At 60.3% G+C, this 11496-nt stretch overlaps 1 protein-coding gene across 1 annotated transcript; it reads left to right on the forward strand.

Annotated features, from left to right (window-relative positions):
* The first annotated feature begins 3734 nt into the window (after nt 1-3734).
* LOC147651510 (maestro heat-like repeat-containing protein family member 7) lies at nt 3735-9325 on the forward strand. Its single transcript, XM_086842803.1, has 15 exons — nt 3735-4286; nt 4544-4608; nt 4700-4849; nt 5024-5172; nt 5457-5604; nt 5851-6038; nt 6128-6265; nt 6535-6649; nt 6803-6940; nt 7143-7319; nt 7444-7599; nt 7758-7859; nt 8252-8354; nt 8619-8675; nt 8969-9325. Exons 1-15 carry the CDS (start codon nt 4148-4150, stop codon nt 9157-9159), a joined length of 2016 nt encoding a protein of 671 aa, XP_086698929.1. The 5' UTR covers nt 3735-4147; the 3' UTR covers nt 9160-9325.
* The last annotated feature ends 2171 nt before the right edge of the window (nt 9326-11496 follow it).

Below are 11496 nucleotides of genomic sequence, written 5' to 3' on the forward strand. Positions count from 1 at the left end.
AGGAAAAACAACCAGCACGAGACTTATCCATCCAGGCGCCAGTCAAAGTTTATCTCAAGAATGATGCTGTGGCTGGCGGTGCCAACTGGCTCTGCTGTGGCTGGTCCCATACACAGCTGGTGCCTTTCAGGTGCTGTGTCTGTGCTAAGCAGCTGAAGCTGGATGCCTCAGCTCAATTCCCCCAAATTTCAGGCCCTGTCAAAGCCTCCAGGCTATTGGCCTCTCTGGAGCAGGGCTGCACAGGCATCCCTGCTGCTTTGTCTCTCTTGGATTGTTCACTCAGCACAAGGCCAAGAGCAAACACACTGCTATTCCTCTGAACCTTGCCCCTGCCATTCCTGCTTTTTTCTCTGCCTGGAAGTTTCCTTCCTTTCTCTCAGTTTTGGAAGCTCTTGTGGGCTTAAGGCCTGGCAAACCACGGCAGGCAGAGAAGACAGTGCTGTTGTCTCTGCAGGGTGCCCATCAGTTTACTTTGCTTTGCTTTCTCCCTTCTCTTTCCCCTTCCCTCCTGCAGCAATATGGAGGGCAGAACAGCAGAAGACCTCTCTAGAAACTGCCTTGAAGGAAGAGGCTGTGACTGTTCATCAGAGGTGGCATCACTGCAGAGGAAACTGGAGAGCCAGGAGAAGGAAAGGAAGGATGTGCTGGTGAGAATGGCAGATGCCACAAAGGGCCATTTCCTAGCTATGTTTGCACCTTGTGTTACCAGTTCTAACGAGCACCTTTTTCCAGTTTAACTTTCCTAATTGCATTCTTCTGAACAAGGAGGAAGTCACTGGGGCTGCGGGGCGGGCCGGCACCGCGGCTCCCCGGGCAGCAGCCGGCCCTCTGCCCCCTCCAGAGCCCGGCGCCAGCGGCTGCTGCCCGGTGCCTCAGGGCTGGGCGGGCACGGGAGGCCGGGGCTGGCCGCAGGCAGCAGTGCCCGGCCGAGGGGCAGAGCCCGCACCAACCCTTCCCTCCCGCCGCTCTCTGCAGCTGGCACAGGACAGGAGCCGAGCGGCTGAGCACCTGCACCGGGCCCTGCTGTACCTGGACAGCCCGCAGGAGTCCCTGCGAGCGGCGGCCATCAGGTTCATTGGTGAGCCACGAACCGGGCTGGGCTCCCTCCCTGCCCCGCCGCAGCTCGGCCCCAGCCCCGGCTGCTGCCCCGGCCCTGGAGCCCCGGCTGCCCTCGGGGCTGCTGCTGCCGGCCTCTGGCAGCCGGGGCCCTTGGGCTGAGTCAGGATGCGGCAAGGGCCGGGGCTGAGCCCTGCCGGGGAAGGAGGCCGTGTGGCCCCAGGGCTGGCAGCGCCACTGGCAGGGAGCTGTGCTGCTGGGACCCTGACAGGCTCTGTGTTCCCAGGGATGGCCGGGCAGCACCTCCGGGGGAACAAACGAGAGCTCCAGAGCATCTGTCAGGGTGAGTGAGGGCAGCGGGCTGCCAGCCCCGGCTGCCAAGGGGAGCTGCAATCCCTGCCCCGGCTGCCCAGGGCTCTGCTCCCTGTGCGGACCAGGCCTGGTGTGGCCAGGGCACACACAGAGATTTCAGGGGCACGAGTGCCAATAGTGTCCAGTGGCTTTGGGCTGATCCCTTTGGTCCCTGCTCCCTCCTGGCCATGGCCAGAGCCACCTGGGTTGGCCCTTGCACGGGGCTCTCCTCGGGTCCCTGCAGATCCAGATCTGACCATGGAGATCTGTTCCTCTCTCTTGCAGCCCTTGATGACAAGGCACAGGACATCAGCCCTGCCATCAGAAGGCTGGCTCTGGAAACAGCCTTTGTCCTCCGGGCAGCTCAAGGCTCCATCTTGCAGAAGTGGCAAGATGGATTCCGCAGGGCACGCAAGAACCGCCCTTGTCTGTGGGCCCGTGGCTGGCGGTGCTGCTGGAGCTCTGAGGAGAGCTGAATTGAGAGGCTCTCTGTCTGCCGGGGCCATCTGAGCCGGGCAGGATTTTTCTTTAGGATGTTTTTTTTATTCCTTCTTCTTCGTTCTTTTTAATATAGATATATAGAAATAGAAATATATAGAATATAGATATAGAATTATATATAGAAATATAGAATTATATTTAGAAATATAGAATGTGTTCTCATACCCAGTGTCTCAGGTGCTTTCTCTGGTGCCCAGTGTGCGCAGGGCATAGGGGGAGAGGGGAAAAGGGTGCTTGTGCTCAGCAAGCTGCCCAGGCGTGCAGTGGGGAAGGGAAAATGGCCAGAAGGCCCTCGGCCTTGGGTGGTTCTGCTGAAGCCTTAACGCTGCCCACAGAGGAGCTGGGCAGGGGCTGGAGCTGTGGGGATCGCTGTGATTGTGGTGCCTGGAGATGGGCACGAGGCTTCTCCCAGCCAGGAAGCACCGTCTGTGTCCTGCAGCCTGTGGGTTGCTGGCGGGATTGCTGAGGGCTCTGAGGCTCTCTCAATCTGGCTCCTCTGGAGCTCCATCGGGGCTGCGCCGCTGCCGGGCAGGTTGGCCGGGCTGGGGGAGAGCAGAGGGGCCAGGGTGGTGGAAGCCCTGAGGAAATTGGGTGTCAGAGGCCACGAGCAGCCCCCAGGCAGTCACCTTGTTCCTGTCACCCGCTGCTCTGGTGCTTCCCCTGAGAGACTGCCATGCCTGCAGCAGAAGCCCTCGAGGCTGGGCCTCAGCAGCCCCGAGGTGCCCAGGCTGGGCTGGCTGGCGACAAGGAGGGCAAGGAGGCCCTGGCAGGGCACAGCCACTGGGTGCTGCCAGGGCAGCAGGCAGAGGCAGGGCTGGCGGCCAGCCCGGGCCCCCACGCCTGCCCAGGCCACAGTGCTGAGACCAAGGCTCCCCTGACACAGAGCTCTGTGTCTGCACAGCTTCTGCCTCCATGGGGAGGGTGGTGATGTCTCCTCGAGCAGCGCTGCTGAGTCGCTGCTGCTGAAGCGGCTCTGGACAGAGCAGAAACGGCACCAGAGCGTGCACAGGAACGGCCCTCAGGGCTGGGCTGGAGTGGCCAAGATGCCTCCTTCTCTTGCAGGAATAACAGAGATGGTGGACACAGTCCCTTCAGTATATATGTTCTACAGGCTGTAGTTAGGTTCTTTATTGCAATTGCTATAGAGGTCCTTTCATTGTACATACATTTTATAGATTGTTGCTATGAAGATTCTTATAACATAAATACATTCTGTAGTTCATTGTTGGTGGTGGTGCTGTTGTGTAAATAAATTGTCCTTGTTTGTCACAGGCTGTCTGTCTTTGCATTTGCTTTGGGCACAGGCAGCATTTGCACAGCTGTGGTTTCCCCTTGCCCTGGGTTCCTGAGGCTGGAGGTCCCTGGGGGTGCTGGCACAGCCACCCTGGGGCTGGGGTCCCCGTGCACAGGAGGGAACCACTGGTGGCGCTCCCGGCACTGGGCACCGCTCGTGTTCCTGGGCTGCTGCAGAGCGGTGTCCCCAAGAGCAAAGCTGTCACCAGCAGAGAGGGGGCTCTGACAGGAGCAGCCCCTGCAGCAATGCAAAGCAGGCAGGAAACCTCCTGCCACCCTTCCTGCTGCAGCCACAGGTTTGAGCTGTTCCTAAAGATCCTGTTGGGCTGTCTGAGACACTTGGGCCAAGGCATTGCTTCCAAGCTGGGCCACTTTGGCCGGGCTGGGTGGAGCCCCAGGGCAGGGGGCAGCGTGTGCAACGGCCCTTGGTGACACGGTGCATCATGGTAACCGTGGAATGGAACGGGACAGGGTGTCCAAGGGCCCTTTGTGACATGGGGTGACATTAGTGTTGGTGGTGACACAGCCACACCACAGTGCCTGGTGCACGTGACAGGGCAGGACGGGACAGAGTGGTGCTGTGAGGAGCCCCCGCACGGCGCACTCACTCCTTGCTGACCCAGAGCCTTTCTGAGGCGTTACTCCTGCAGGTCACCTCGAGGCCAGACCACAGCACTCGGTGACCTGCAGCCTTCCCGAGGCTTCACTTCTGGTGAGGTGAAGCACCACACTTCTCAGGTGTGCTCGAGCCCAGACCGTGGCATTTCCTCACCGCGGTCCTTGACGACGAGTCTCCTGTCCTTGTGGCACGAGCCCCTGAGACCCAAGTGCAGGACTGGCTGTCCTGCAGCCTTGCCAAGACTTCACTCCTGCAGGTGCCTTCCAGGCACAGCTGCAGGACTTGCCAACTCAGACCTTTTCTGAGCCACCTCTGCTGCGAGTAGCCATGAATCCAGGCATTGATGTTGAGCAGAGACCTCCAAGTGTCCCCAAGCTGACCTGGGTGAAGGAGGAGAAAGAAGGCCCTGGGACTGCCCCAGCACAGCAGCCTGGAGAGCTGGAGCAATTTCAGCCACCTCAGGAGGGTGAGCGGCAGACCTGGGCCTGCAGCCAGCTTGGCCTCGTCCCATCCCATCCCATCCCATCCCATCCCATCCCATCCCATCCCCCGGGGACACGCCCATGGACAGGACAGAAGTGGGGCTGGGTCAGACGCCCTGGAGCTGTACTCCGTGCCCTGGGGCCTCCCGGGGCTGTCCCTGCCTGGGGAGTGCAGGGCTGGGCTGTGTTCTCCGGCCTTTCCTGCAGCCCCTCAGCTCAAGCTGCGCTCGCTCTTTGCCAGGAGCAGCCATGGAGCGCACTCGAGAGCAGGATCGCAGCCGTGGCCTCTTCCGCACAACAGCGCAGGTACCTGCAGCCATCCCCTCTCCTGCTCAGCCCAGCACCACGCTTGGAGCACTCCATGCAATGTCCCTCATTTCTTGCCCTTCTGCTGCAGATGATTTGCAAATTCATGAAGAGAATTCGGGAGGAAGAGACCACTGCCATGGGCACTGTGGTCAGAGCATACTCTCCCATCTTCAAAACCAAGGCCAGTGCTGCCCTGCTGGACATGCTTGTGGAGGAGGGTCCTTCCAGTCCAAAGCAAGTAAGGCAGTCTTTGGCCTGGCTTCGATCCTCCCAGGAATTGCTTGGCCACGCCAGCTGCTCACTGCGAGCCTTTGAGGCCGTGGCAGTGTGGTGGGAAGAGAAGCACTTCTCTGGGAAGCTGGGCACATTACTCCTGCTGGCAGCTTTCCAAGTTTCCCTGTGCCTTCTCCAGGTGCTCCCCATGGTGAGGTTCATCTACCAGTGGCTCAAGGCTAATGAGTTTCCTGAGTACAATCTGTACAGGCCCCTTCTGGATCTGACAGAGGCACAGCCTGCTGACGTGGTGATGGCTCTCCTGCGTGTGGCCCCATGGTGTGACAGGTACAGGGCCCACGTGCCCAGAGGGCTCAGGGCATCCCCCTGCACAGCCCGGCTCAGGTGTCTGACAAACAGAGGATTCCAGGGCCCTGTGGCTCCTCCCTTTGTCAGCCCTGGCACAGCAGCCCCCGAGCCTGCTGCCCTCAGGGGCCAGTCCCCACAGGGCTGGGCTGCCACTGAGGGGCAGTGGGCAGAGGCAGGGCTGGCAGCCAGCTCAGCTCCCTGCTGCTGCCCAGGCCACGGGGATGTGTCCCAGACCCCCCTGACACAGAACTCTGACCCCACAGAGCTGCTACCACCATGTGGAAGAGCATCATGTGCTCGTGCAGGGCTGCAGAGCCAGCCATGCTGATACTTCTGGATGTGCTGGGCACCTGGCCAGAGCTCAGCATGTGCACCTCCGACGGGGACCACACGGCTGTCCTTGCCCTGGCTGTGAGTTTCTGCAACTGACCTTTGCTCACCCCAAGGTCACCTCTCCCTCAGGTCTCCATCCTCCCTCCTCCCATGGCATCTCCCTGCATCAGGCACTGGGCTCCAACCTGGCCTAGGAGCAGCTCCAGGGCCACCAGGCCGGCTGCTGTCCCTACATCTCCACTGGCCTCTCCCTGCCATGCTCGGGCCCTGCCACATGGACACCTGAGCACTGAGCACTGACTCAGGCTGCTCTGTCCTTCACAGGCAACTGTGGTGATATGGAAGATGCTCCAGCTGCCCTGTCTCCCACATGCAGTGACAGTGTATTTCCCCCGTCTCTTGGTGCATCTGCTCTTGCAAGTGCTGTTCAGCACATTGGATATGCCAGAGAAGGTCGATACTTTCTGGAAGAGATGCCAGCAGCAACACGGCCTTGCCATCAGCCCCAACAGGTGCTCCATGCCAGTCCTCCTGTCCCTGCCATGTCCCCAGGGCAGAAGCCCGTGCTCCCAGCATCACCTGGGCTTTGCTGTGCACACAGGTTTGCAGTGCAGACCCTGAAGGCCCTGCTCTGCCGACTGCACTATGAGGATGTGGTGGCAGCAGTGGAAGACGAGTGTGGCTGGGACACGCTGCTGTGTGCTGGCACGCACCACTGTGCTGTGGGTGTGCTGGCCAGGTGAGCTGCCCCCAAACAGCGTTTGTGCCCCGAGCCTGGGGTGCCCCACACAGTCCCCGTGGTCATGGGCCAGAGGGCCTTGTCACCAAGGGATGGCCAAGGACACTGCACAAGCCTGGGAGAGGAGGGTGCCCAAGAGCAGCTGCTTCCCAAAGGGCCTGGGTCCCCTTGCAGGGTGGTGGAGAAGGGCCAAGCTCCTCCTGGGAGTCAGTCCATGGAGAGGTTTGTCCCGCTGGCTCAGGGTCTTGGTTCCTTTTTCCTCCCATCAGAGCAATGCGTCACGTGTCCCTACCCTTGTGTTCTGCGATTGCATTCTACCTGCTCGGGCTGCTCAGCAAAGACACGGCACACGGGGATTTGGCCGCCATGGCGTTCCTTGTGGAGGTGAGCCTGAAGGGCAGCGCTGTCTCGCTGAGCTGTCTCCCAGCTCTCTGCCCTCTCGGTGCCGCAGCCGCCCGGGACGGTGCCCACGCCCTGTGCTGCTGCCTGGGCCCAGCCCTGTGCGCTGCTGCCCCATCACCGGCCTGTGCCCTTCAGATGTTGGAGTGCCTGGACTCGAGTGAATACCGTGACAGCGTCCTGGAGATCGCATCAAACAAACTGCAGAGCGAGTGCAGGGAGAGGCGTCGCTTGGCACTCAGAGGCCTTGTGGTGCTCGGCAAGAATTCCTCCATGGTGAGAAGGGGGCAGCGGCTGCCGGCGTGGGGCTGGGGAAGGCAGTGGCTTGCGCTTGGCTGGCCTTTGGGCACTGAGGCAGCTGCTGCCAGCTCTCCTGCCTCCTGCCTCTTGCCTCCTGCCCCAGGCCTTTGGCACAGGCCTTTGGCCTCTGGGCCCTGTGGCAGCAGGATGGCATTTCACACACTTGTGTTCCACACAGGCCAAAAGAATGTGGGGCCTGCATGAAAGGCTCGTGGAGCTCCTGGGGGAAAATGACAGCCATGTGCTTGGGATGAGCATCGCTCTCCTCAGCCGTTTGTTCCTGTACAATGGTGGCCCGATAACCATCCCCCTCGGCCTGCAGCTGGCTGAGGCGCTCCTGCCGCTCTTTGACAATGTAAGGCTCTGTGTCTCCAGCCATGGCTGCTGCCTTGGCACTGTGCCCTGGGCATTTGCAGGCCTGTGCCCAGGTGGGCCTGAAGCAGCTGATGCTGAGGTCTTTATTTCTTCCTTTCGTACAGGACGATAGCCAGGTGCAGCTGTGCTCCATGTTCATCTTCCGAGAGATGATGGATTTAGTACCAAAGGAGGGGAAAAAGGCCCTGAAGTCCCACGTGCAGCAGAGCCTGCTCCCACTCTCCTTGCACTGCCATGACGAGAACCAGCGCGTGGTTGATGTGAGGACTCGGCAGCTGCCGTGGCTTCCTGGCAGGGCGCTCGGCTGCCTCCTGCTCTGCTGCCTCGCAGGCTGCAGCTCCCTCCTGGTCTTGGCCCAGGGACGTGGGTCCTGTGCCCTGGGCTGTGGTGCCATCTCTGGGTCTCTGCTGCTCTCCAGGCCTCCCGGGAAACGCTGCTCTGTTCCGCCCGATTCCTGAAGAGGAAGGATCTCCAGCAGATGCTGCGGGTGGATCAGACCTGGAGGTTCGGCGAGGGCTTGGTAAGGGCGGGCTGGAAGCCCCAGCCCAAGGTTGGAGAAGCTCAGTGTGTGCGGCTGGCAGCTGTGCCCTGCCCAGTGCCGCACCCAGGGCCGCCAGCCTGTGCCCCACACGCTGCTCCCTTCCCTGGGCCCCGCGGGCTCTACTCCAGCCCCCTGTGGCCCCGAGCCGTGTGCCCATGGAGCCCCGGCACCGCTGGTCTGTCGGGCAGGGCAGCACCGCGGCTCCCCGGGCAGCCCCCGGCCCTCTGCCCCCTCCAGAGCCCGGCGCCAGCGGCTGCTGCCCGGTGCCTCAGGGCTGGGCGGGCACGGGAGGCCGGGGCTGGCCGCAGGCAGCAGTGCCCGGCCGAGGGGCAGAGCCCGCGCCAACCCTTCCCTCCCGCCGCTCTCTGCAGCTGGCACAGGACAGGAGCCGAGCGGCTGAGCACCTGTACCGGGCCCTGCTGTACCTGGACAGCCCGCAGGAGTCCCTGCGAGCGGCGGCCATCAGGTTCATTGGTGAGCCACGAACCGGGCTGGGCTCCCTCCCTGCCCCGCCGCAGCTCGGCCCCAGCCCCGGCTGCTGCCCCGGCCCTGGAGCCCCGGCTGCCCTCGGGGCTGCTGCTGCCGGCCTCTGGCAGCCGGGGCCCTTGGGCTGAGTCAGGATGCGGCAAGGGCCGGGGCTGAGCCCTGCCGGGGAAGGAGGCCGTGTGGCCCCAGGGCTGGCAGCGCCGCTGGCAGGGAGCTGTGCTGCTGGGACCCTGACAGGCTCTGTGTTCCCAGGGATGGCCGGGCAGCACCTCCGGGGGAACAAACGAGAGCTCCAGAGCATCTGTCAGGGTGAGTGAGGGCAGCGGGCTGCCAGCCCCGGCTGCCAAGGGGAGCTGCAATCCCTGCCCCGGCTGCCGAGGGCTCTGCTCCCTGTGCGGACCAGGCCTGGTGTGGCCAGGGCACACACAGAGATTTCAGGGGCACGAGTGCCAATAGTGTCCAGTGGCTTTGGGCTGATCCCTTTGGTCCCTGCTCCCTCCTGGCCATGGCCAGAGCCACCTGGGTTGGCCCTTGCACGGGGCTCTCCTCAGGTCCCCGCAGATCCAGATCTGACCATGGAGATCTGTTCCTCTCTCTTGCAGCCCTTGATGACAAGGCACAGGACATCAGCCCTGCCATCAGAATGCTGGCTCTGGAAACAGCCTTTGTCCTCCGGGCAGCTCAAGGCTCCATCTTGCAGAAGTGGCAAGATGGATTCCGCAGGGCACGCAAGAACCGCCCTTGTCTGTGGGCCCGTGGCTGGCGGTGCTGCTGGAGCTCTGAGGAGAGCTGAATTGAGAGGCTCTCTGTCTGCCGGGGCCATCTGAGCCAGGCAGGATTTTTCTTTAAGATGTTTTTTTTTTCTTCTTCTTTTTTGTTCTTTAATATAGAAATATAGAAATAGAAATATATAGAATAGATACAGAATTATATATAGAAATATAGAATGTGTTCTCATACCCAGTGTCTCAGGTGCTTTCTCTGGTGCCCAGTGTGCGCAGGGCATAGGGGGAGAGGGGAAAAGGGTGCTTGTGCTCAGCAAGCTGCCCAGGCGTGCAGTGGGGAAGGGAAAATGGCCAGAAGGCCCTCGGCCTTTGGTGCTTCTGCTGAAGCCTTAATGCTGCCCACAGAGGAGCTGGGCAGGGGCTGGAGCTGTGGGGATCGCTGTGATTGTGGTGCCTGGAGATGGGCACGAGGCTTCTCCCAGCCAGGAAGCACCATCTGTGTCCTGCAGCCCGTGGGTTGCTGGCGGGATTGCTGAGGGCTCCGAGGCTCTCTCAATTCGGTTCCTCTGGAGCTCCCCAGAAGGGAGCACTGGGGCCTCTGAGCCTGGGCTCAGGCTCCAGGAAGCCTTGGGGACTGTCTGGGCTGTGTGGGTACCCCAGGGTGCTGCAGGCTCAGCTTCAGCTGCCGGGTGCCAGCGTTGCACGGCTGCTGTGTCCCCATGGACAGGGTTTGCTTTGGAGCCTGTGCTTGTGGTGGCACAGGGAGCTCCGAACTGAGCTGGGCATGGACCCACAGCCCAGCCCTGCCACCCTTGCAGCTGCTTTGGGCTGGGGGCCGGAGCAAGGGGAGCCCTGGGATCTGCCCCTGACAGATCCCTTCAGACTGCACAAGGAAATGCTGGTGCTGGTGGCAACCCTGCCCAGGGCAGGCTTGATTCCTTTCATTTTATCCCTCAACACCAGAGTGCATTTAGTTCCTCTCCAGGGATAACACAAAATTCCCTGCTGGTGCCCATGAAGCTGCAGCCCCTCCCGGGCTCACCCCTGCCCCAGCTCTGGGGTCCTGAGCACAGAAGGAGCTGGAGCTGTTGGAGGCAAGGCAGTGGAGGCCCCAGAGATGCTGCAGGCTGGAGCCCCTCTGCTCTGAGGAAAGGCTGAGAGAGCTGGGGCTGCTCAGCCAGGAGGAGAGAAGACCTTGAGGAGGCTTCACTGCAGCCTCCCTGGCTGGGGGCTGGACATGGGGGTGTTCCTGAACACTCATGAATCTCAGCCCAGCCCTCTCCTCAAGCAGAAAATAGAAAGAAAAAAATATTAAATGGACAAAGAAAAGGGGGAAGTGTGTTTATTTGTGTATCAAGAACTTGGGGTGAAAAAATTAGCCAGGTGTCCTCAGATCCTTTGTGTGATGCAATGGATAGGTACAATAAATCCAGTGGAATCCCAGTGTTTCCTTGGCTGAGGAGAGCCAGCTGCCCCTGTTGGGGACACCAGCCCAGGAGGCTCCAGGGCTTTCTGGGATTTGGGAGCATTTTTCCTCCAGCTTGTTTTCCTGCTGACAGGTGCACAGCTTCCAGGCCACTTCCACTCTCCCAGGCAAGGCATCAGAGGGGTTTAATGGAAGCTGTGATAAAATGTCTCTGTCTTTACTCACAGCTATAAACTAACCAAGGAAAGCCGTACTCCTGGTAAAAATCACTGGATCACTTTGGACTTCAGGCTTTAATTTTTACCAAGCTTTGATTTTCATCAGGATTTAATTTTACTCAGATCATCTGACTTTCAGGACATACATTAATCTTTCATTTTCATCAGACAGTGAAAAGCTGTCTGATTGGTAAAAACCCATTGGTGAAAGCTCAATGGGTTCTGGTTAGGGTGGTGGGCCTGAGCTTTGTGGGTGTCTCACTGCATTCCCTGGCTTGGACAAGCTGCTCTTGGTCCAAGTGTCCCGAGCCAGAAGCCTGATGAGGAGAAAGGTATATGGGAAAACAAGTTTCAATAAAACCTTTGAGCTCTTGTTATAAATGTTGGGAAGAGATGCTGACTATTCCTTGCTCACCAGGTAAAGCTAAGGAGTTTTTAAGCATGGAGCTGAGAATAGCAGATTGGCTGGAGAAGAGGGTGATGCCCAGACGTGCACACTGCCCACCAAGGCAGGAGAGGACCGTGCCCTCACACCCCATGAGACAGCCCTGGTGGTTGTGCTGACCCTGTGCCAGGATTCCCTGGGGCTGCTCTGCCTGAGCCCCCCTCAGCTGGCTGTGCTTGTCCTGCCTCCCTCCTCCTGTGGTTGTGCTCCCAGAGGGGTGTTTGTGAGGGGCTGTTGGAAAAGCAGATTAATGAGCGAGACATTGAGAATTAAACCAATCCAAATCCACACAGTAAATAGGGCTGCTGTCAAGTGC

The sequence above is a fragment of the Cyanistes caeruleus genome, chromosome 9, assembly GCF_971803275.1.
Source record: "Cyanistes caeruleus chromosome 9, bCyaCae1.hap1.1, whole genome shotgun sequence".
Lineage (NCBI taxonomy): Eukaryota > Metazoa > Chordata > Aves > Passeriformes > Paridae > Cyanistes > Cyanistes caeruleus.

Bases quoted from the DNA above. Each gene is read 5' to 3' on its own strand.
- LOC147651510 (XM_086842803.1), top strand. From the start codon at position 4,148: ATGAATCCAGGCATTGATGTTGAGCAGAGACCTCCAAGTGTCCCCAAG. The intron at 4,287-4,543 runs GTGAGCGGCAGA...GCTCTTTGCCAG, and splicing joins ATTTCAGCCACCTCAGGAGG to GAGCAGCCATGGAGCGCACT. The intron at 7,600-7,757 runs GTGAGGACTCGG...GCTGCTCTCCAG, and splicing joins AGAACCAGCGCGTGGTTGAT to GCCTCCCGGGAAACGCTGCT.